The sequence below is a fragment of the Euleptes europaea genome, chromosome 6 (assembly GCF_029931775.1).
Source record: "Euleptes europaea isolate rEulEur1 chromosome 6, rEulEur1.hap1, whole genome shotgun sequence".
Lineage (NCBI taxonomy): Eukaryota > Metazoa > Chordata > Lepidosauria > Squamata > Sphaerodactylidae > Euleptes > Euleptes europaea.
In genome coordinates this window covers 86,191,485-86,216,479 of record NC_079317.1, presented here as the reverse complement: position 1 = coordinate 86,216,479, position 24,995 = coordinate 86,191,485, and the positions used below count along the sequence as shown (strand labels likewise).

The 24,995-nt window shown below is 41.3% G+C and overlaps 1 protein-coding gene across 1 annotated transcript in view; it reads right to left on the bottom strand.

Moving 5' to 3' along the window:
• Positions 1 to 24,995, bottom strand: part of PDE3B (phosphodiesterase 3B) — a 58,340-nt gene that overhangs the window by 6,574 nt on the left and 26,771 nt on the right. Inside the window, exons 5-12 of the mRNA XM_056851944.1 lie at positions 21,213 to 21,319; positions 18,772 to 18,976; positions 16,652 to 16,728; positions 15,407 to 15,507; positions 13,713 to 13,850; positions 12,696 to 12,807; positions 8,072 to 8,185; positions 1,085 to 1,278 (exon numbers count right to left, since the gene is read on the bottom strand). Of these exons, the coding sequence (XP_056707922.1) occupies positions 1,085 to 1,278; positions 8,072 to 8,185; positions 12,696 to 12,807; positions 13,713 to 13,850; positions 15,407 to 15,507; positions 16,652 to 16,728; positions 18,772 to 18,976; positions 21,213 to 21,319 (1,048 nt within the window). The remainder of the gene's footprint in view (positions 1 to 1,084; positions 1,279 to 8,071; positions 8,186 to 12,695; positions 12,808 to 13,712; positions 13,851 to 15,406; positions 15,508 to 16,651; positions 16,729 to 18,771; positions 18,977 to 21,212; positions 21,320 to 24,995) is intronic.

Genomic DNA, 24,995 nt, shown 5'->3' with positions numbered 1-24,995 from the left:
TGGGAATACCCAGGTTTGCAAAAAATTAAAAACCTTAAAATGGGGGAGGGATTAAAACCCCCAAAACAGATTACAGTAGTCTGTGCATGCACAAACAGCTGTGTCTCAGCATTGCTGCAGGTGAGGAAGGAGATGCTGGTGTCCCCACCCCCACAAGGAAGTGCACTAGAGACAGCTGGGAGTGGAGGAGCAGGAGCCGCCGCCATCATCACCCTTCTGCAGCTGAGGAAGCAGTGCTAGAGGCAGGCAGGCAGGCAAGTGAGTGGGCAAGAAGTGGAAGTCACTGGCAGCACTGGAGGCAGGATGCTGAGGGAGGAAGCACAGAACCCCCGAGGCAGTGGAGCTGGAGGTGAGTGGTAGTGGGAAAGAGGAGGAGGAGCAGGAGCCCTGACACTGATGAGGCAGCAGGGTTGGTGACTGGGGTGGGGTTGGCAAATGAGCAAATGAGTTGGGAAATGAGCAGACGGAAGGCAAGAGTCCCCCCCCCCAACCCAGTGAATTCAGCAGGGCACTGAGGAGAGTCCAGGCCTGATGGTGGATGGTCAAGAGAACAAAGGTGGAAGGATAGGACCACCTTTTAAGTCTCATAGGTCCCCATTTGTTATCTCATATTTTTGAAATCCAAATCTATTAATATTTCTCAGTGTATCAAGCTAAGTTATACTGCTTTGACAGTAGTGGAAACCTCCATAGAAACAGCTATGATGAAGCAAAAGGGAGCTGAAAGCTGTGTAGAAAGGAAGAACACACAATTATAGAGCACATATGGTATGCTGATCATCCCAGGCTCTGTCAAAATGCAGTCAATACAGATAGGTGAGTAATTTTTATGTCAACTAGCTATTTGAGTATCAGTTGTGGCATGCCACAAATAATTCTTATTTCTATGTCTTCAATGTATACCAGAGACTGAAAAAATGGGTGGTAATTAAACTACTTAAAAGTTATAGTTTACTATAATAGTATATTTTACTATTTCAGAATCCAATTGATGATCATTACAATATTTGAGATCCCCAATTGTAGCAATGATGCAAAGACTTTCCTACCTGTATACTTTTATATCTACAGAGAAACATCCTACCTGAGGAGCGTTTGTAGCTACCAGAAAAGCATTTGTACGACCAGGATGATCATAATCATGCATAGCGGCTGCTACATACAGAGCCATTAATTCTAAAGGTGGAATATTTGAGGCTAGGCATCCATAGTTTTCATCAACAATAATACAGCTCTTGGAGGAAACATAGGCCACTTGACTGGGTTGCCTATTGGCATCTAGGAAAAAATGAACATGAAAATAATATTTAATAAATATTTAAGGATAAGTAAGCATGCTCAAATTATATTCAATAACCACATTTTTTGTGCCTGAAATTAAGTAACTAATTTCTGTTTTTGAAGAATAAAAGAACATATGGCCATTTCTAGATTTTCCTGGTGCTAAGGCTTACACTGAGCAGCAAAACAAGGAAAAACAGAGTTTCACTTACCTGTAACTGTTGTTCATCTGATGGATCTTCTATGCAGTAACACATGGGGGGGGGGGACTGCGCAGGCGCAGGCCAGCCACGGAAAAGAATTGTCAGCTTCTAGCAAATTCCAAAAGAGTGCTCCCCCTCCCCTTGGGGCATGCAATCTCCCCGCCCCTCGGTCACATGACCCAAGGAGGAGGGAGCACTCTTCCCTCCAGTTCTCTTTCTGCCGCCACGGAGAGAGAACGGGACTGCATAGAAGCCATTCAGATGAACTTATCATTACATTACATGTGATAAATATTCTTATCTTCTTGAAGGACTGCCTTCTCTTGTATTGTCCAGCCCACCAATGAAGATTCTCTTCTCAAATGCTACTCTCTGCAGAGGTGGAGAGACAGGGCTTTGTTTTGGTGATGCAGCCTTACCTTTGGAATGCCCTTTGAGGCTCACCTGGTTCTTACAATATTTTCCTTTAGGTGGTCGTGGTGGAAAGTGTCATCAATATGCAGCCAATTTACGGTGACCCCATAGGGTTTTCAAGGCAAGAGGCGTTCAGGGGTGGTTTGCTATTTTCCTCTGCATAGCAACCCTGGACTTCTTTGCTGGTCTCCCATCCAAATACTAACCATGACTAATCCAACCCTGCTTAGCTTCTAAGATCTGACAAAATCAGGCTAGCGTGGACCATTCAGATCAGTGCTCCTTTAGGTACCAGGCCGAAACATTTCTCATTACCCCAGGCTTTTAACTGAGGGAGTCCATCTTTTTAGTTGTTTTATGTTCTGCTTCTAGCCTGAGGGCTGTTTTATCAATATCATTTTAGACTGTTTTGTTTTATGGCTTGTTTTTATTGGCTTGACTTGTTTTATTGCCTTGTTTTTATTGTCTTGGTTGGTTTCAGTTTATTGTTTTACTTCTGAGCCACCATCAGCAGGTCTGGAGCGGAAGCATACACATTTTCTCAATAACTAGTTGCCAGCTAAAATTGTCGTAACTATATCTAATAATAAAGTGGATGACTCATGCCAACCATGACACCCATAGATGTAACGTGTGTATGTTACACACACTCTACCCCAGCTTGATGAGTACACTGATTGTGTTCTAGGTGGCAAGGAATATTGAGGACACTTGAGCATGACCTAAAGGGGGACAGGAAATTGGCCTGCTGAAACCACACAGGTGTTTACAGTATCCTGTAAAAAAAATTGGGTAACTGGGAAATGGTCCAAATGGTTTGTTTTCTACCCACTCCAGAATTACTCACACATTCCCCCACCTTATATTGTATTATATGTTTTTCATACTGAACTGAGATGAATTAAAATCTTCTGGTTGAAATTTTAAGGTCAGTATCCACCTAAGAGCCAATGCATGTATACTAACATATAAGATCACTACATGCATTTCAGACTATTGCCCTTAGAGCCTGCAGGCTTGGATTTTTCTGGTGGTGGCATGAAAGATGTGGCAGCTCAAACCATTTCATCACCTCAAGCACCCTTCTCCTGTGCAGCCTCTGCTAGGTGTAACATAGGCTGCAGAACTGGTGCCACTGCACCATGACTTGAAGCCCAACCAGGATGCAGCAACACAGTGGCAGGAGGTGTAACTCCCAGATCTACCCTACTGCAGATTAGGAGCGCTAGCCGTGCATCCCAGTGGCAGCAAGACTGCTGGGGTGGAGGGTTACCCACCTCTTAGACCTAGCTCACCCACTGATGCCCTGCTTTGAGTGGCGAAACAAGTATAGCTTCTTACAATTGCTGCGAGGTGAAACATGCTAGTATTCCTGTACCTTTAAGAGATGAAGTGCTGAATGTGGGCAGAGACAGGGCTACCAAGAGTGGGGATGGGGGGGGGGCAAAATTCAGAGGGCCTAAGTCAGCTTGAAGGGCCCAGAAGCCAGCCTCATGCTGCATTCAGCCAAATGCCTTTCCAACTGTTTTCTTTAATGCAGTTCTGGCTGCAGCCACTAGGGGTGCAGGGAAGTCTGAACACAGTAAAAGGCACTCTGTCAGCTAGACTTGCCTTTCTGCAGGACTGAAGCAAACTTGTCTAACAGATCATGCTAAGCCCATCAACCAAGCCAGCGCAGCTGATGGTCACTACAGTAATTGCCAGCCTACTAACAAGATTGTCTCCAATAGTCTATCCTTTCCTTCTTCCAGTCCTCAGCTCAGCCAGATCTTGCAAAGTGGTAGTTAGTGTGTTGCAGTAAGATAAGATAAAATGTTTCTCTTTTCTTAATTTGTCTCTCTTTTCTACACTTTTCTCATTCTTTACTCTCTGCCTCCATGTAATTTTTCCGTGTTCCCTTTCCCCATGTATTTTCAAGTCTTGATCTCAACTCTTCATCCCTAACCTTCTTGGCAACAGAATTTACCTAATAGCAGTATAGTAGCAAACATTTGTTAATATTATGAACAGAAGGGAGGGAGGTAATATTTCCCCATGATCTAACACAGTAGTAAAAGGATACTTCACCCCTCCTCCACCCTTTACATGTATGATAATGGAACATTAATCTGTTTTAGAGGTTATACTCGTAGAACAGAAGTTAGAATTCCCAGTTCAGGCATTGGGTTGTTATCATTATTTGTGGAAGATCTAATAGCCCTTTGTAAAGGCTACTTTGCTGTATGACAAATGGTGTAATATTTTAATGTGATTAAAAGTTAGATTTACAACAAATGCTATAGCCAGTTTTTCTCCCCAATGGGGACCCAAAGCTGCATTGTTCTCCTGTCCTCTATTTTATCCCCATGACAACCCTGTGAGATCTGGCTGAGTGTTATCACCCAGTAACTTTCCATGGCAGATTGGGGATCTGAGTATTAGAGACACATGGCAGGGTGCTTAAAAGCTCTATTATTACATGTTGCCAATTGTGAAGATAACCTGGTTCACGGTGTTCCAATCCCCTTCATGTTTGGCACTGAACTTCCATCGTCATTCTGGGGTTGGTGGACACTTTGCAAAGATGTAGCATTGTTTTCTATGAGTTATGCTTGCCACAAACAGAGACCATTAGCTTCCATTGCAAATAGCATGAGGGGGTGTCTCATCTGGGCCAGGATATTCCCATGCCTTTCAATTTTGGCCCTGGTACTCCCACAATCATCCTGAAGCTGGTGGCCAATTTTGAGTCTCCTAACTTTACTCTCTGATGAGTTACACCTGCCATAAATGGACAGAGGGACAGACAGGCCAATTATTTTATTACTATAGATTCATGGTAACAGCAAGCCCAAGTGATTTGTTTTGTTATGATATTTGGTTTGGATGAGGGTTGTATGGGGGGGTCAGGTGGAATCTTTGTCCAGGGGGCCATGGTGGCTCTCAGCAGCCCTGGGATGGGAAAACTGCTTGCAAGGGACAGTAAAAGCAGAGTCCTTTCAGTTTTGACCTATACTTTGTAGGCAAGATGAGTGCAAAGTGTTGGCAGAAAATAATTCAAGATACTGCGCTAATACACAGGCCATTAACGCATGGGCAAGGTGTCACCGGTTAATCTCTCTCTCATCTCACACTATTTTAATCTGGGATCATAAAAGTAAACGCACGTCCGTCTTTCATCCCACACTTTGTGCACTACCCGATGCTCCATGAGTTTGGGACATGGGATAACGTGGGATATTCGGGGAGTGCTCCGTCACTATCGACGTCATTACATCACAGTGACGTGATTGTGCGTGCTTGGCGTCTTCCTTTTTTTTCTTCTCCCTAGAATGATATTCCAGTATACCAACGCAACTCACTTCAGGACATTAGTTTTTCTCCTGCCCTGCAGCAAAAAGCAGAGCTCTCCAGCCCGCAGCTCCGCCATCTCCATTTTTGAGGCGGCAGGAGGCTCGGAAGCTCGGGGCAGGCGCGGCTAGAGCGGGGAACACTGAGTCCGCTGGCCAGCTGTGCGGCGGCTCGGCAGGTGCTGCGGGAGCCGCAAGAGACGAGCGGACGCTTGGGCTGTCTTGTCAGGCTTAGCGGCATCGCCCGCTCGCTTTCCTGGCCAGGGGAGGGGCGGTTTTGAGCCCCTGAGGGGAGTGAGCCTGTGAGGGAGAGGCGCGGTCTCGGCGCAAGGCGTACACGGGGCCTGATGTCAGCGGGTGGCTGATCTACCGGAGGAGCCCCCGCTCCTCTCTTTGGCGGGGAATTTCACACACACACCCCTCTTTAGGGTGGCCAGGCGCTAATTAAAAAAAATCACTCCCGGTTGTGTTTGGCCGGGTGATTATCACACACACACACACACGCTGGCACGCACGCACACATGCAGTCTTGGGCGGCAAGGACTAATGGAATATCAACCCGGAAGCGCACGCATGACGAAACAACTGGATTTATCTCAATTGTGATCTGTATTTCGCAATAAGACGGGTCTTGGAAAACACGCAAGTAAATCGCGCTCATGGTAGATTTGATCCGCAGAGCGGGGACAGCGTTCGTGTGACCACTGGAAAACCGCTACATTGGGGGGGAGAAGCAGACCAAATTGGTCATGCGTTAACAGCCATAATGTGAAACCATAGTTAACTTTGGTTACTGAACCAACTGCAGATCATGCTTTACTTAGCTAAAGTATGTATAGTGGCTCACATTCAATCAATTAACTATGATTAGTTAAATTAAACCATGATTTTGTATTACATCTGAACAGAGCCATTATTTTTGTTCCATTGCTATATTTTAACTGAAAATGTAACTTTTAATTGACTGCTTTATTTGGCATTGTATCTATTAAATTGCTCTTTTGTATCTCTTTTCACATGTTTCTTTCAACAGAAAAGTTGCTTATCTATTCAAATTCAATAGATTAATATTCTTCATTTCCAGGTCACAAACAGCATTGTTAATTTTCTGTCCTGTTTGGTGAAGTGTATGGAAATTCCAAATGTGAAAATTTAACACATGCTTTTGCATTTGTGTAACCTCCAATATTTCAAACTGTTAAACATGGTCAATTTTGTTGTATTTGAAACAAGCATCTGTATGTTACCCAGGGATTTCTCACAATGGCAGAGTAGTGATTTTATTCTATAAAAATGCATGTGATAAAAATATGAGAAGAGTACTCTGCCTTACTTCCACTCCAACTTTACTGTGCCATTCTAAGCAGAGTTACATACTTCGAAGCCCATTGACTTCAACGGAATTAGAAGGGTCTAACTGTGTTTAGGATGGCACTGTAATTTCCTATATCTTGGGTATAATCCTAAACCATTTCAATCAAATCATATTGGACAGACTTAACCTTTTAAGATTTGTATACATTAATTAATACAAGAGCTTAAATGTTCAGGACTATATTTTTACACTGGAATAATTAAGAAAGTTCTAATAATTAAGAAAAGTTCTAATTCAGTTAAATAGTTTAACCACAGGTATTTTTAGTCTGAGATGTTTTGTTTCCTAATTAAATGAAGAAATATTAGCCTAATGTATTCTAGTTGCTAGAAATATGCTGACGGCTGCAGGAAGATATAGGTCTCACTCAGGAGCAAAAATCTAAGTGAAATAGTTTCCTGGGCTAGGAAGCTGTGCATGTCAGCAGTGATTCAATCAATTATCGTAAAACCAGATACAAACTGCTTGTAAATTACATCAAGTATTCATTTCATCTTTCAAAACTATGAAACCTTCTGTGATGACCTGGGGAAGGGGAATTTGCCCTCATGGTGGGATGTGAGGTAAAAAGACCTAGAAAGTCCCAGAAACCAATGGGAGTGGGGTGGGGAAGGAGATGTTCCTGCCACCAGCTGGAAAATGGCTTTGAATGAAAGAATCTGTCTGTTCCTCCAAGACAACCTTGGAGAGTGGTCTGTGGGGCTCTGAGAAAAAAAATGAATGCCTCTGGAAAAGGTTAACCCTTTCATTACATTTTTATGGTATTTGGGCTGAGAGATCTGTGGGCCATTGCTGAGTTTAAACCAAGAACGTAATGGCATTTATTCCAAATAAAACCAAAGAAGTCTACAGCCTAGCAAATGGGAAAGGATGGGAAGGGAGTGGACTAAGCACAGATGTAATTTGAAAGTCAACCCCAAATCAGGCAGATTCTACAAAAGCAAAACAGAAATAATATAAATGTAAAACATGCCAGATGACTACTTTACAATCCCTAGCCATCCACATCTCAGTCTTCCAGCTGCATTTGGGAACACAAAGGACAATACCTTTGGTGTCTCCTTTTATAGATTATTTTGAGCAATGGCACCCCATCGGCTAAATTTCTAGTAGAAACCGAGGCTCATCCACCTCACCTCATCAGGTAAACCAATCAAAAGGCATACGGAAAGCTCTTCAAAGGAAGGGCTGGATTTTGGAACTATCCACTTTTCAGGCATCTGTGTCTGTCTTTCTGGAATGGAATATCAACTCCTCCCGGGAAGCTTTCCTGCTAGTGACACTACCCAGGGTTTTGGTTAAACAGGTCAATAATTTCATCTTAGTTTTAGAGGAAAAGGGGGACTTTGGAAAGGGTGACTAGCTTGTTAGCCGGCCTTCAAATAAGAAAATAAATTCTAGAAGACTTCTTTTTATCCATTTTATTTCACTGGGTAAAATCTCTTTATGGAAAAAAAAATACTTCATACCAATGTCACTTCCTGCTGTAGGATCAGAATGCATTTGCTGAAATCCAGGAATTGGTCGTGTTGTGAGATACCACACAGCATGAAGAACATCTGTTGCGTGTACTCGATTGTGATCTAAAAATAAGAATTATTATAGTTAAATATTACTATCTTATGTATATTAAGATAAAAAACCTGGCTGTCACCTGCTACCAATCTGTATGTTGTCCCATATAAGTCATGGGCTGAGCTGCTTCGGTGTCACAGAATGTTCCTGATCATTTGTTCTGCTGTTGCAGAAGTCTGGGTCATGTAATGTTTACAGCTTGGCCAAATGTCACTTGAAGCTAGGGCGTGGTTGGCCGCCTTTAAACTACACCTTAAACTGTGCTTTAGCACTGAGGGGTTCCTCGCTTCTCTGAAGCATGACCCTTTTAAATCCTCATGGCAAAAAATCTTAGATGAGAAACTGGCGTTGTTGGGCTTCTCGCAGGATATGTTATCAGATCTTGGGAAAACTGAAGCTTTTGCCAAAATTAAAAAGCGCATTAAAGAGCTCGATTATAACAGCACTACGTTTCGTGCTCGTCGTGTCTGTTCATCCCAGTTCTTCGGAATACCCCCTCCACGTGGTCTGCCTGCCTATACAAATTATCTAACTCCTCGTCTCTGTAGAGCTTTTTGCTTGGCTAGATTGAATGCTAACCCTTCTATGGTAATGAAGGGCAGAATTCTGAATATACCATACTCAGACAGGATCTGCCCTTGCTCTTCTGGCTCTATTGACTCATTAGCCCATGCCCTTTTGGAATGCCGCTTTTACCAGGAACTTCGATCGCACTATATTTCCCCCCTTTTAATATACAAATCCAATGCCTCTGTGACTGACATAATGCCTTTTTTACTAAGTGATAGGGACCCCAAGGCTACATTGTCAGTGGCAAGATTTGTTTCAGTCCTTATATCCCTCCAACACTAGATATATGCTGCTCAAGATCAATTGATCAAGGAGCTTCTAAGGGATAAAAGGAAAGGAAAGGTAATGTTTACAAAAGCAGTGGCTTCTATGAAGTTATAGGTTTGTTGGCTGGGACATAGGGCTTAGAGTAGGGTTCCCCCACATGGTGCTCATGGGTGCCATGGTGCCTGCTAGTACTTCCCTGGGCACCTGCCGAGCTTTCCAGAAAGTGGGATGGGGCCATTTTAAGGCAGAGTGTGTTATTGGCTTCCTTCATTCGAATGAAAGAGTTTTCCTCTGGAGGATGAGGAGACTGGTAAGCAACTGGGCTTTCCTTAGTCAGCGTGTGGTTCTGTTCACCTTGAAGATTTCAGTCTTCCCAGGAGGTGCGAGGAGGGAGGTATTCTGTTTGCCCCACTTCCTGGGACAGCCGGGAAGTGTGAGGAGGGAAGTATTCTGTTTGGCTCTACTTCTGGGGGCAGTCATTTTGAGTTCGGCACCACTTCCTGTGGAAGTCTTTTTTGGGGTAGCACTCACCGCCCCCTCTCAAAATTCCAAAGGGGCCCACAGTCTCAAAAAACCTGGGGAACCCTGGCTTAGGGGCTCAAAGGGCTATGTATTGTTGACAGGATGGGATGGACAGAAGCAGGGTGGATGAACAAGGAAAAGATACACATTAGAAACTCCTCTGAGAAGCAGGCACAAAAGAAAGAAAGAAACAAACTGGAAACACTTTAACTGGATTTAGGGAGAGGAGTAACTGTCATCCACCATGGTGGCCAAGAAAAGGGAGCAACAGGTGCTGTTGTTGTTGTTTTTTTGCAAGGAACTCCATCTCCTTGATATTCTACTTGTTATTCCTGAAACTCTTTCTCGTCTATGATATTCTTAAAATGGTAGCAACCGTAATCTCTTGAGTATAAGCAAGAAAGGTCGACTATAAATAAATAAATTATCCAATAATCGAAATATGGGTATGGCACATTGGTTAGGCTCAAGGAACATGAATCTTTCCAATGTTCCCTTTTTCCCAGGTCCTTTATGATCCTTGGAAAACTGATTTCTGTTGTCAGAGGACCTACATGGACTAATAACAATGTGGATCAGGGGATGTACTGAGGAGGAACACAGTTGTGTTGTTGGAAGAAGTAGAAGGGGCACATTTTCCCTCTTAAGGGGTCCTGTAAGCCCTGGAAACAACTTCCCTGGGGTTGGAAAGGATTGCTAGAAATAGAATAAGATTAAGATCTACATCCATTAGTGCCTTCTGCTGATGTGATCTCTGTTTCCTACCCGTTGATTTATATAAAGGCATTCTAACATTAGCCATTTTATTGTCAACTTATTTCCCACAAATTCCTAACAAAGAATCTGCTTTTTACTCCCAGGTCCACTCTTGACTTCTTTATTTTTATTTCCCTCACTCTTTCAACCACCCCCTGCAGTTGATCAAATGATGATAAGTTGGTGCATGCCTGGACAAAATGAAGGCAAAAATAGGTGAGCTTCTAAAACACATATCCATAAATTTTAAAGGTACTACGATCTAAGTATTAAACCCTAAAACTTGATGGGAGTGTATAAATTCTTGCACAACAGCAATTCCACAAACTATATAACATATTAGTGTTTCAAAAATGTTGCAACAGTGGTATAGACAAACACAATCAAATAGATCATAGCTGAATAAAGGAGCCAGAGATTATGTTTGAAAATTAAAAATTGTCTGAAATGAGAGAATATTAGAAAGGCCCAAAGGAACTGTAGTTTGGGGCAGATGCTGAGAATTCTCTTAGTGATCGTCTGGTTTTCACAATTCCAAGAACTCCTTAGTTAGAAAGAATTAATATAAAACAAATTAAATCTGTGGTGTGTATATAAGCCCCATAAGAAAGAAAAGTCAAAATTAAAAGAAGGTTCAAATCAAAAATCAACACGAAACCTTCCATGAATTCTGTAGAGTTACATTTCTCGATAGCATATAGTCCAGGCTAGCAATGCTTTGCCCAAACTTTATTCATTTGTTTTAACCAATTTAATATGATTACTATTAGCATTTTAACTTTATTTATTATTATTCCATAATGTACAAGAAACACATTTACTAAAAGAAATACAATAATCACTCATAGAATACTGATTTGTAGTAACAGCGCTTAGCAAATATATGACTAATAATAAGGAGCAGATGGGATATCAATAGAGCTATTCCAAGCCACAGAAACGGAGTCCATTAAAATCTTGACAATATGCCAACAAATATGGAAAACAAAACAATGGCCCACAGACTGGAAACAATCAGTTTACATCCCAATTCCCAAGAAAGGAGATGTCAAAGATTGCAGCAACTATCGAACCATCGCATTAATTTCTCATGCAAGTAAAGGGATGCTCAAAATCTTACAACGAAGACTGTTACCATGGAATGAGAAATGCCTGATGTTCAAGCTGGATTCAGAAGATGAAGAGGCACTAGAGATCATATTGCAAACTTATGTTGGTTAGTGGAGCATACAAGAGAATTTCAGAAGAAAATAAGCTTGTGTTTCATAGATTACAGCAAAGCTTTTGACTGTGTGGATCATGAAAAACTGTGGCTGGTTTTAAAGGAAATGGGTATGCCACAACATCTGATCGTTTTGATGCGCAACCTGTATTCTGGACAAGAGTTAGGACAGAATATGGAGAAATAGAATGGTTTCCAATTGGCAAAGGTGTTAGACAAGGATGTATTTTATCTCCCTACCTCTTCAATCTGTATGGAGAACATATAATTAGGAAAGCTGGATTAGATGTAGAAGAAGGTGGAGTGAAAATTAGGGGGGAGGAACATTAACAATTTGAGATATGCCGATGATACTACATTACTGGCAGAAAATAGCGAAGACTTGAAACAACTACTGCTGAAAAGTTAAAAGAGAAAGTGCCAAAGCAGGATTGCAGCTGAACATCAAGAAGACAAAAGTAATGATTACAGGAGAATTATACAACTTTAAGGTTGACAACTAGGAAATTGAAATTGTTGAAGACTTTCTATTCCTTGGTTCCATCATCAACCAAAAGGGAGACTGCAGTCAAGAAATCAGAAGGAGATTGAGACTGTCAAGGGCAGCCATGAAGGAGCTAGAAAAGATTCTTAAGTGTAAGGATGTGTCACTGGCAACCAAGATCAGGTTAATTCATGCCATCGTATTCCCTATTGTTATGTATGGATGTGAAAGCTGGACAATGAAGAAAGTTGATAGGAACAAAGTAGATTCCTTTGAAATGTGGTGTTGGAGGAGAGTGTTATGGATACCCTGGACCGCCCAAAAAACAAATCAGTGGGTTTTAGATCAAATCAAGCCTGAACTGACCCAAGAGGCTAAAATGACTAAATTGAGGCTGTCATACTTTGGACATATTATGAGAAGAGTCACTGGAAAAGACAATCATGCTAGGAAAAGTTGAAGGCAGCAGGAAAAGAGGAAGACCTAACAAGAGATGGATTGACTCTATAAAGGAAGCCACGGCCCTCAATTTACAAGATCTGAGCAAGGCTGTTAAGGATAGGGCACTTTGGAGGACACTGATTCATAGGGTCGCCATGAGTCGGTAACGACTTGACAGCACTTAACACAAACACAAGATAATTATATATTGTGGCTCAGAAGAAGAAATAACCTAATATTGTAAAACCTTACTCACAGGGAATGTCTCGATAACCATTTTCTAGTGCCTGAAAGTACTTCATGAATTGCCGAGTTGGAATTTTGAAAATCTCAAATAATCCAGTGTCTTGAAACAATGCATATGCAACCTAAAGAAACAATGCAAGTATTTTCAATTTAAGGACTGTTGAAGCACAATGCTTTATAATTTTAATGTTTCAGGATTAATATTTCAAAACACATCTTTCAATAGTTCAAATATATTTTATGTTTACTATCAATACCTTATTAATGAGGCTTTGTGACTTTTCTTCTAACCACAGATTTGGTCATCAAATTATTCAAATACATTGTCAATTTAGTCAAATATTTATTCAAGATCATTTGTTTTATTTATGCCAACTTTTTAAAAGAACAGTTTTAAACATCAACTAAGTAAAATGTTAATTGTTTCTGATATACAATTAAAATAAAATGTACTAAATGTTCAGATTCTCTAAATGAGCATATTTTAAACAGCTGCAGTCCTCTGAAATCCTACCTCTGGGTGTTAGAAGAACCTTGCAAACAGCACGAGGGGCAAAGCGGGTCACTGCAGCGAGAAAGGAATCACTGAAAATCATTCCCTCTCTGATGACAGGAAACAGCAGTTGGATGCCACTAGTTATTAGTATACTGGAAGTGAGCTTGGAGATATGTACTCCCTTCTCCCTTAGTTAATGCAAGTTTCCCACTTCCTTTTCTTGTGGGCCTTTATAGCATAAATGGCATCTGCTTCAATACTAACCCATGGATCATTCTAACCAAGTTTCCTCTTAATCAGCATTTAAAAGCCAATTTCAAACCTTACTACACCTTCAATAATTGAAGTAATCAAAACCAAGACACACATTTTCCATAGTAAATTTTTTGAACATTTATAAACTTGTATACACTAAGACATAATTGTTACTTTTCAAACCACTACTGTTTGTATATTTCTAAACAGTTCAGTACAAGCTTGTATGTGGTGAACATACATAGAGAACATAACATATTCACTGAAGCAACAAACCTGACTAAGGATTCTTCCAGATTTATCTCCCATATTTTGAACAAGATCAAATATTTGGAAGTTCCAGTTTTGCATTTTTTCCATTAATGAATCATAGTCCTCTATTACCATCAGGTCTAATGGAGGGTCTTCCTCCAGCTGTATAAGAGAAAGTGCAATGGACATATTAAAATATACACAATATTTTATATCCTATGCTAGGTACTTCCTTATAATGCATAGCAATGGCCCAATTTTACACCATCTGAAACACACAGACCATGATTTATTGGTAGCCCTTTGATAGCCACTGTGGAAAACTGTAAAGCGACTTACCAAGGCAACTGCTCGCGTAAGTTGGGTCACCAAATAAACAAAAACCCTTCGCGCTGGCAGGCATATTGATAGCACTTCTTTTCCTGAAGGAAGCCTCAAGTATTTCAGAACCTTGGTCTCCCCCTCCCACTCAGGAAGTCATTGTAGCTACCAAATGGGTCTTGAAAAGTCTTATGTCATATAATTGTAGTAACAAATTGAACATTACTTGGCAGCTGATAGCTCTGAGCAGGAAGGGGAGGGGAGGAATAAGAGGAGGAACACCTTTGAAGTCATAAAACATCTTTGCTGAGGATTGCTTTAGCCCTTCCTGTCTCAGGTACTTTATAAAGCTCGCATATAGCCAGAGGCATGAGCCAAAGGGCTGTTGGCCCTGTGGCTTGCAGCCTCTTGACTTCAATTCAGCCAGCCAATGAATCCAGCACTGCCCTGAGATGTACTTGTTTTGGTTGGGGAGCAAGATGCATGTCCAATAGCACCTTAAAGACAAACAAGATTTCCAGAGTATAAGCTTCCAACAGTCAAAGCACCCTTAATTTGGCAGGGGATGTTTGTGCACTCGTTTGTTTATAATTTTTTCTTCTAAGATGCTTTGGATCCTGTTTTGGAGAAAAGCAGGATATAATCAATTAATAAATTCTCCGTTGTTAAAGAATGTGGTTGGAATAGTCTATATTTATACCCTGGAGCTTTTTTCTGCTGTTTTCTTTTGCTCTATATTTATGCTAATGTAGCAGATCCAGACATCAATGCTAAGTCAAGGAAAGTGTATATAGTAATTTGTTGAGTGTATAAGTGATGGTGCAATTAGTGATAATGTCATAGAATCTACGTTGTTTGTAGATGGTGAAAGTTGTGGTTGCAAAACCAATTAAAAAACAGAAGAGCCTGCCACTCCAGCAGCATTCAGAAGAGTAGAAAGAGGCAGCAGTCGCAACAGCATTTGGATAGCCTAACATTATTACTTAAGGTTGGACACAGCAGTCCCTGGGCTCTGCTGACAGAAAAGGCTGGAAGGGTGATTTTGTCTTCTTCCACCTCCACATTGTAGTTCCCAACCCAAATGGCTGTTAGCTCGACTATCGGAATCAATTTTCCTTAGGTTGGAAAGGACTGCTGGGGATTTGGGAACACAGGAAATATCTGCAGCTGCTAGCACCTTGTGCTGAATGATTGCTGGATTGAACCTCTGTTTTCCAAGTTAAATATAAAATTCCAGATATTTGATACTCTTACCAACGTATCAAAAATACATTCGCAAAAGTCAGTGAAACATTACTCTGTCAAGATGTTGCACAACAAACTAAACACGCATGCAAGTAATTATTTACAACAAAATACTAATTACATCGTTGTAGTTATTAGTGTAATATGCTTACATCAAATTGCTTGTTTTCAATATGATCCATTTGACAATTACCCTGTTGTTTCTCCATATGGTTGGTAAGGCATTCTGGAATTTCATTATTTCCATCTTCACCTTAAAAGTTCAAATAAAACTAACATTTTTAATCATAATCAATTTTTAAAACATTTGACAATTATTTAAATATAGAGCAGTAATCTAGAAATTACTCAGGGATCATGAATTCCCCTTCAAGGTTTCTTGAAGACATATTAGCTACTCATAATAAAAACTATCTTTGACTGCATCACTGGCTTATAAGACATTTCTGCATGATTAGAAAAAGCATGCCAGAACTGCACTTTATCTTTTTTTCTATATTCCCACAAACCCCACCTAGCAATAACAGTACCTCATTACTCCTGTACAACTGTATTTCACATACAGTCCAGGAGGATGTGATGATCATGACATGCGATGTAGACCATCTTTTGCCTTGAACAGTTAGGAAGCTCTAGATGCTCTTGCAGGACAGACTAAGTTCCTGAATGCTGAAGTGAATAGTGGGGGAAATGATATATCTGAGGTAGATTCTTTCGCAGCCATCATAGCCGAAACTGGATCAGAGTCCAATGACGGCTCATGAATTCTCTGTGTGAATTTCCTGGCCATGAAACTGATCCAGAACTATCTAAGCCAGTGCCAACCACAGAAGTGCTGCCTTCACCTCACAGATCAACGAGCCTCAAAAACAACTTGTGAGAATGGTCCTGTAGATAGTAGTGGCCAGAGGAGTTTAGGCAGAATAATCCCATTGCTTGTTAACCACTGACATCAGGCAGTCTACCCCATACCTCTAGTAAGTTGTTAATTTGATTTGTTCAAAGTATTTGACTTATTGATAGACTTTGGGAGGAGGGGAGGGATATAGTAACCTAAGGGTTAATCTGCTCTGCAGGAGATATACCCATTGGAGTCATGGTTAAAACATTATTAAACTTGGTTCCTTCCAAAAGCTGTGTCTGGTCCCTGTTCTAGACCTAGCTTACAACATATAACTTTCCTGCAACTTTCCTGCAATGATAGTTATAGATCAAAAGAAAAAAACAGTAAAAAGCTGGCAAAACGTTGGCACTTCCTATTTAAATGTTCTGTGGAAATAGATCAGAATGTTTCATACAGTTCACATTTCATTGAGTTAAGAGCAAAGTTCACAGATCTTAATTAATCTACTTTCCCTTATTACATTCAGGAAAGAGTATGCAGTTCAAAATCCTACCTGATTTTCTGCTTTGATATTCTGAAGCAGATTCAGATAATGAGGCTGTAACAGGCTTGAACATCTGACGTCCACAACTTATGGGAAATGAAACAAGATACAATAGTAATTTATCACAATTCACACTTTAAAAAATATCAAATTATCCTAAGTGTCAAAGATTACATCACTAAGGGGGTTACCGCACTTTGTATTCCCAGCGATGTATTAAGTTTGAAAATGTTGTAAAAAACATCGCTTTAAAAGGGTTTTTGGATACCATGGCTTATAAATGGTTGGAAGACGTCTTCACAGCTAAAGGGGCCAAACAAAGTGCGAACAGTGTTTTTTATAATGTTTTCAAACTCTTAATACATCGCTGGGAATACATAGAAAGTGTGAACAGTATTTTTTATAACATTTTCAAACTCTTAATACATCGCTGGGAATACAAGTGCGGTAACAGCCTAACACAAGTGGAATATCACCGTATAACTCTGTCAATATGGCCTAGTCCAAGAACACTCCTGGGATGGGGCAGCTAACAAAACAAAGTGAAAATCCTTACGCCTCAGCACAGTAGCCTGCCACCAGTCTCTTTACAACCCTGTCAGCCAGAGACCAAGGAATAAGCCTCTGACCCTCCTGGGACTAAACTCAAGGAAGGTAGGATGCTTACAAGGTGAGTTTCACAAAATTAGTTAACTTGGTAGCTATGGCCAGTGCTGGCCAAAGTACTGGATTCAGATTGAAGCCTCCTGACTTCAAAGACACCACAACAGATAATTTAAGTGATTTTTTAAAAATTTGCAAAGAATAAGAATAAAAGAACAGTGAGGACAAAAATAAAAACACTAATTCAAAGGACTAACTACATTGGTTCAAATACAAGATATTACCACAAAGGCTGAGTTCATTCAGCAGTCAAAGTCCAATCCAATCCAGGATAAATTCAGGTTTCCAGTCAGCAAGACTCACCCACAAGACAAAATGGCAGGACCATGCAAGTTTAAGGGGCCAAACAGGAACCCACGGTAGGGAACAAAACTAGGATGGAGGGTCTGAGCTATATGCCCAGAAACCTGCGCTGGCCTGATTCTGGTTAGCCAATCAAAGAAATAGCTGATGATGTCAATTAACTGTAGAGGCCTGTTACTGACCATGAGCCTTGGAACTTGCCAATGTGACTGGGCCTTCTGCAGAACAACAGACACCTCCCCCACCCCCCGGGCTGAATAGGGACATAGGATTTTTTAACTCAATACAGATGCTAGTTTTCTGTACCCAAGCATTTCTGCTCTGCTCTAATCAAGCTGATTACAATCTTTACGATCATCAGATAACAACTTACTGGTGGTCCCTGGCCCTAAGAGTGTGTGGCTGTCCTCAACGAGAGCCAGGGCTTTCTCGGCCCTGGCGCCAGCCTGGTGGAATGCTGTCTGGTGACATCAGGACCCTGCGGGCCTTAGAGTTCCACAGGGCCTGCAAGACAGAGCTTTCCACCAGGCCTACAGTAGAGGACAGCCGCAGGTATCATTCTCTGCTGGCCTCCCTATCCCCCCCCCCCCCGTTCTATGTTACTCACATTATTGGGGGGGGGGCAACCTACTGCTTATTTCGGGCACTATGGACCAAATTAAGCACCATCTGGAGTTTTTAAGAGTTTTTAATTGGGTTTTATTGTTTGATTTTAGAATTATTACTTTTATTGTTAGTATTGATATGTTTTATGTTCCCTGCCGAGCCTGGTCTTGGCCAGGGAGGGCGGGTTATAAATTGAACAAATAAAATAAATAAATATTTATAAACATTGCACCTTTGCATCCTTTCCAAGTATCCTTTACAACACCCCTCCCACCTTCTGACTAGGATAAAAAGACTCAGATCTTCTATTCTACTGTGTCTGACAAAGGGAGCTTTGACTCTCAAAATCTTACACACAGAACACAGAATCCATAAGATGGAACAAGAGGAAAAGCCATCAACCACTATGTAAAAGCAAGCTGCAAAATAAGATAAGCACTGAAGTGGGAAGAGAAGGGAGGTATCTACTCCCAGCCTCCAGGAGAATGAATATCAAAATGTTATTGAAATGTTCAATGTAAACACACAAATAATTGATTAAATAAAGAGAACATTACCTACTGCATGTATAACATGAAGATGTTCTAAACGGTTGCTGAAAATCTGAAGAACTAAATGTGCATCCCAGAGGTTTATGTAAAGTAACACTTGGCTTAGTAAGGAAATCTGCAGTATCAGGGAATTCTACAGGTGACTGGTGGAGCCCACTTGAGATAAATCCATTAGTAGTTGAACTCAAATGACTTAAATTTGAGGAAGCTCCTAAAGGAAAAAAAAATCAAGGGAATAAAACTTTAGACGCTCACCATATAAAGCACACTGTCTGATATCAAACATTCACAAATGGATCCTAAAATGCATATCAAGGATTATAAACCTAAAGATATGCCTAGGAGGAATCATGTCTGTTCCAACGTTTAGGAAACTTCAATTGGTTCACAATGTGGTAGCCAGGCTATTGTCAAGGACTGCTTACAGGGATCATGTCACTCTTTGCATAATGATCTGCACTGGTTAAACATCTGTTTCCTGGCTTACGAATATACTCTCCATGGCTGGCTTGCGATTGCGCAGTCCCCCATGTGGGACTGCACAGAAGCCACAACAATAAAGTGCTGGTTCTTACCTTTCCGGCTCTAAATGGATTGGACCCAGGGTACCTGAAGAACCATCTCTCATACTGTCCAGTTCACCAGTTAAGATCTGCCTCTCAAGCCCTGCTATCTGTGACCTCTCCTTCAGGTGAGGCAAGTGGCAACTAAAGACAGGGCATTTTCTGTGGTGGCACTTCACCTCTGGAACACCCTTCCCCTTGAGGCTCACTTGGCATGTACTTTATTTCTTTTAGGCACCAGGACAAAGCATATCTTCAGCATGGTGTAGTGGTTAACAGCGGCAGTTTAGAGCGGTAAACTCTAATCCGGAGAACCAGATTTGATTCCCCACTCCTCCACATGAGCAGCAGAGGCTAATCTAGTGAACCGGGTTGGTTTCCCCACTCCTACACATGAAGCCAGCTGGGTGATCTTGGCCTAGTCACACACTCTCAGCCCCACCTACCTCACAGGGTGTCTGTTGTGGGGAGGGGAAGGGAAGGTGATTGTAAGCTGGTCTGATTCTTCCTTAAGTGGCAGAGAAAGTCGGCATGTAAAAACCAACTCTTCTTCTTCCCCAATGCTTTTATCTTACTTTCCCCCTAAATGGTCTGCTTTTGTTTAATGGATATTTTTATGCTGTTTATGTCCAATGGCTAGTTTTTAATGGCTTGTTTTTGTGTTGTTACATTGCTTTAACTGTAAGCCACCTCAAGCAGGACTCTGAACAGGTGGCAAAGAAACATTCTAAATAAATAAATATGTGTATTACAAAGAAGACTAAAGATCTGAGTAACTAGCTGAGCATATGATTTTTAGTGGCAAAGCATCCTGATTTAGAAATGTGCATAAGTGCCAAAATGTACAAGGTTCAAAATTTTCGCTGAGAGGCAATGCTACAATAGTAGTTTTTAAGATTATGTGTTACAGCTGACCTGATGGACTAATACTTCAGAAAAATGGTTGTAAAAATTAAACAGAATTTTTGACATTTTGGAGTAAAGGAGTAAAGTATGAAGTATATTATTTGTAAATATCTCCATTGCATTGTTTTGTACATTTTGCACTCTACTGCATGTTTGGTATTATTATTATTTGTATAACAAAGAAAGAACAAAACATGTTGTTTGAGAACCTTGGTTCCTCTCAAAGGGCTATAGCTTCCAGTTTATAGGGATCAGTTTAAATCTGTGGCATATGTATGTCCTTAGTTATAAATTATTTGTGTGCAAGAAAAGACTGGCACATACTTAAATCCCACACATTTTTGCCACAGTTCACAGATCTCTTCACGTGCACATTTTCAGTTGGACCCTTGCCCCCTTTTCCCTTTTAACAGCACTCTCCTAATGGTATCAAAATAGCTTTCACTCTCTGCTGGTTTCCAAAGAACCTTGCATATACCATGGAGAATTGCTGTGGGGAACAGAAAGATGGGAGGATTGTGTGGCATGCAGAGTTAATCATGAAGTTCTCTGGATGACAGACATAGCATTTATAGCGAACTACCAATCTCGGTCAGTCCTACCCATGATACTGTACAATTTTTCTACTCTTTTTGTTGCAGAAGCAGGGGCTGTCCCATACAATACAAATAACAGGTAGAGACCAAATCACATTGGAAACCAGGGGCTTGGGTTATTCTAGTATTTCTTAACAAACTATCAGCACAATCCTATGCAGAGTTACTTCAGTCTAAGCACACTGAAACGAATGGGCTCAGAGTAGAGTAACTCTCCTTAAGATTGCACAGTATGCCCCCTTTTTAGTCACAATGCAGCAGATTTTTTTCCAGTTTTCTAAGAATTCTACCATTTTGTTTTTATAGACAAGACAACAGCAAAGAGCCAGATATGAAAATCTTTAAAAAACAAAAATAATGTAATGTGCTATACACATCCTACCAGCTCGCCGGGGGCCTATATTATGAGCCAAGGTCACTGAAGAAGATCTTTGTTTTGGTATCGTCAATAGGTTTGTGTTGAGAGGCCCATTTGGGTAGGATCCTTGACTAAATGTAAGACAGGAAAGAAAGAAAATTGCTCGTTTTATATTATTCTACTAAACAAAATATGACACAGATAAGATCATTTTAATCTTATGATTAAATGATAAATAATCAAAATGAAACAATAACTGTATCCTATTCACAAAAGTATCTGGGCACAAGTACATAATTAATAGAAAGAAAAATTACTGATAAAATGACACATAATTCCATAGTTCTTTTACCAGCATTTTCCAATTTTACGCAATACAACTGCTGGCATTATGATGTGAAGGAAGACGTAGTCACAGAGGGAGATGGCTATTTATCCCCGCTGGGAATAATAGGGTTACAATTTTCAGTGAGAAAATGGGGGCAAAAAGAGTGTTAAGTACAGTCTCCCCAGCACAGCTCCCCCTTCAAATCATAGCTCCAATGACTTTTTTATATTTTAAAAAGTCAGCAAAAAACAAGGAGTCATAGAACTATAAATACCATATAGTTGCACTCTTACCGTGCAATCCTGAAGGGGGGAGACCAAATGCCCACAGGAGCTGGCATAACCCTGCACCAGCATAAATGCCACTTTGTGCCGGTGTCTGGGCACATACACTGGCCCTGGAGAGCGATGCAGCAGTGCAGTGATGGGACAACAGCGCAGCCTCCCCACTGGCGTTATCCCAGCGCCGGCGTCCTAAGAGGCGTTCATGGGGGCAGAGCAGCCTTTAGGCAGCTTCCTAATCCCTTTTGGCTCGGGAATGCCCCTTAACATTGCGGTGGAGCTATGCCAGCAAAATAGCTGAGGTAGCCTCACTAATCTCAACGGGTGAGTTTTTCGATTTTATTTTTTAATAGTTTTCTCATTCTTTTTTTCCAGCCGGGAAGCCTCTGTGGGGGCGGCATAACTGCACCCCTCCTGGTCACTGTGTTCCCCCACCCTTAGGAATGGACTGCCGGAATAAAAATTATAATACGCCAACTGGTCACAGACCAAACTTTTTTATTGTTTCATGTATGAGGTAATATAAAGCACTATGTTCTGTACTTTATTCTGTATCAGTAAATATTAACTGTACTGTTTAAACGGAAGACAGCCAACACTAAGCAGAACATTTGTACCATTTTGTTTAAGTCAAACATAATGTTAACTGCTCAAATAGAGAGCAAGTCTTCTCTGATCATTATAGTCAGATTACATATCCTGACATATGGGATGGCATTGGCCTGTCCTCACTTAGTCGAGAGGCTGGCCTGGCACCTACCCCCAGCCACCGTGCAACTAGGTCAGGCCCAAGGGGGATGGGGCAGCAGACAGGCCACAGGGATGGCTCCTAAAAAGCAACCTAGCAGGCATCTGGTGGATTTGGGCTGGGCCTCTAAAGTAAGAAGCAGCCTTGCAGGCAGGTGGTGAGGAAGGCATCTGGCATAAGGTCAAATAGATGGAGGGGAGAGGAACCTGCCCAGGTCACTGAGAGCTTTCCCCCAGTCCCAGGGTTGGAGTGGAAGTGGCAAAAAAGGCATGGCATCCCACTGGTTTATTTACAGCCCAAAACCAGTGCAAGGAAGTTGTAGCTGATCCTGCTCAGCGTGCGAAGGAGTGGAGGGTAGTGGAGAGGAAGAGGATCTTGGTGTTGCAAGCCCAGCCCTTCTCCTCACTGAGGCCTAGTGTGTTCTGTCTTGTTGAGAGTGGTTGCAGCAGGAGGCAAGCGGTGGACCAGAGGCAGGAGAAGCCCCACATATGAAACATTTATTTGCATATTTACAAGGGAAAAGGCACAAATAAAAAAATCTATGTTTTCCCTACTTGTGAGGCTGTTTGTCCCTAAATCTAATTCTGCTTTTCGTTTTTGATAACAATAAACAGGCAGCTATATTGCTAAACTATGCCATCTGCTGGTTGACAGGTTGAAAACAGATACACAGCTTAAATTTTTAAAACACATGTTATAACATCCAGGAGATGTTTCAAAATCAGATGTTACATTTTCCGGGTTAAAAATAATTTTTAAAAATTTATATCCTGTGAGAGCTTTAAAAGTTCCACTGGTTATCCCTTTGCTTCAGATATCTACCTGTAAGACAATAAATTCATAAATATACTAATAGCAACAGTTGGTTTACCTCAGAGGTACTACAAAAGGATCAGTTTTGCAAAAACAGCATCACAGTGGGGCTGAACACTGTCCCTGCTACATCTGGTCCTAGCCAGAGATTTAGGCAAATAGCACAGGGGAGAAATGTAGCCCTTACGAAATTAGTTTTTAATTTTTTTTGTCTTGGTCTGAGATAAGATACAAAAGAGTGCCAACAAAACAGTCTATCAACATTTACCTTTAATCATGTGATGTGTGAGATACCTGTTATATTTGTTGATAGTTAGGAGATGGGAAGACTTTCTTATTAAGCATTGCAGTCTCTAAACCTACTGCCCTTCCTTCCCTTTTTGAATTACGGACAGTAAGTGAAGAATTCAACATAGCTATGTTCATGGCTGACTGTAGGGCTAAAAGGGTATATTGATTTGGAAGGTTATTGTTGAGATTCTTCAAAGCACCCTTAGATTTTGTACTATTCTGTTCATCATTAAAGAATTTTGCTGTTTATGCTCCATTCATTATTACTGCGCACCAATTTTGTTCACAGAAAGTGTGTGTGTTGGGGGGGGGGGGGGAGAGACACCATGCAGGCACCTCTTTTGGCCAGCGGAGATTGGGGGCAAAGTCTTGGCTTGCCCGCCCACGTAGGGCTTGTAAGGCTGCCGGCTCCCTTGCTGCTTCCTTGGTTCAACTGCCCACAAAGGGCTCATTGGGCTGTTGGCTCCCTTGCTGCCTGCTCAGCTAGCCCACCCGCAAGGGTTTCATTGGGCTGCTGGCTCCCTCCCTGCCAGCTCAGCTCGCCTGCTCACAAGGGGCTCGTCAGGCTGCTGTTTCTCTTGTTGCTGTCTCGGCTTGCCCACCCCACACTCCATGCAGAATTTGAAAATGGTACCCAGACTCAGTGCTCAAGTGTGCTGTAAGGAATGTTCCATTAGTCAGCAAGGCATTGTTTGCCTGCTTGTTTGGGGCCTTCTGACAGGACAAGATGGTTCATTCAGTGCATGCACAGTCTACTGCTGGGCCGCTGTAATGGTAGGATGCACATTTTTTTTAAAAAAAAGAAAGAATCATCACCTACCCCACCCCAAGAAAAATGGCAAAGTGGATGGAGCACAAATATTTCAGCACAAATATTTCAGACTGGCAACAAACCAAAATCAAGCCATTTCAGAAAAAGATTGGAAAAGCACAAATTTCAGAAAGAGCAGAGGAAACAATGAAATAAAACCGGGACAGCAAGAGACTGCTAACAAAGCTGTGTGGAAATGAGGAAAAAATATGGTAACAAAGGGAAATGAAACTGGAACATTAAGGCTGCCTGGAAGACACCAATGTCAATCCCATGATTCTGGTAATGCTGACGAACAAAGAGGAATTCATTCCATCTAATAAATCACATAAGAGTTGCCTGTAATGTTTATACAGAAATTAAAAAATCAGTACAAACTCTTCTGTACCATATCAAAGTATTTTTGTGTCAAATCTTATATATATCAATAAAAATAAAGGCTTGAATCTTAACCCTTGTTTCTGCTTGAGCTCCACCTTTTCCAGTGTGTGGGTGGTCCTCTGCTGCAGAGCATGTTCCATCAGCACGATGTGCT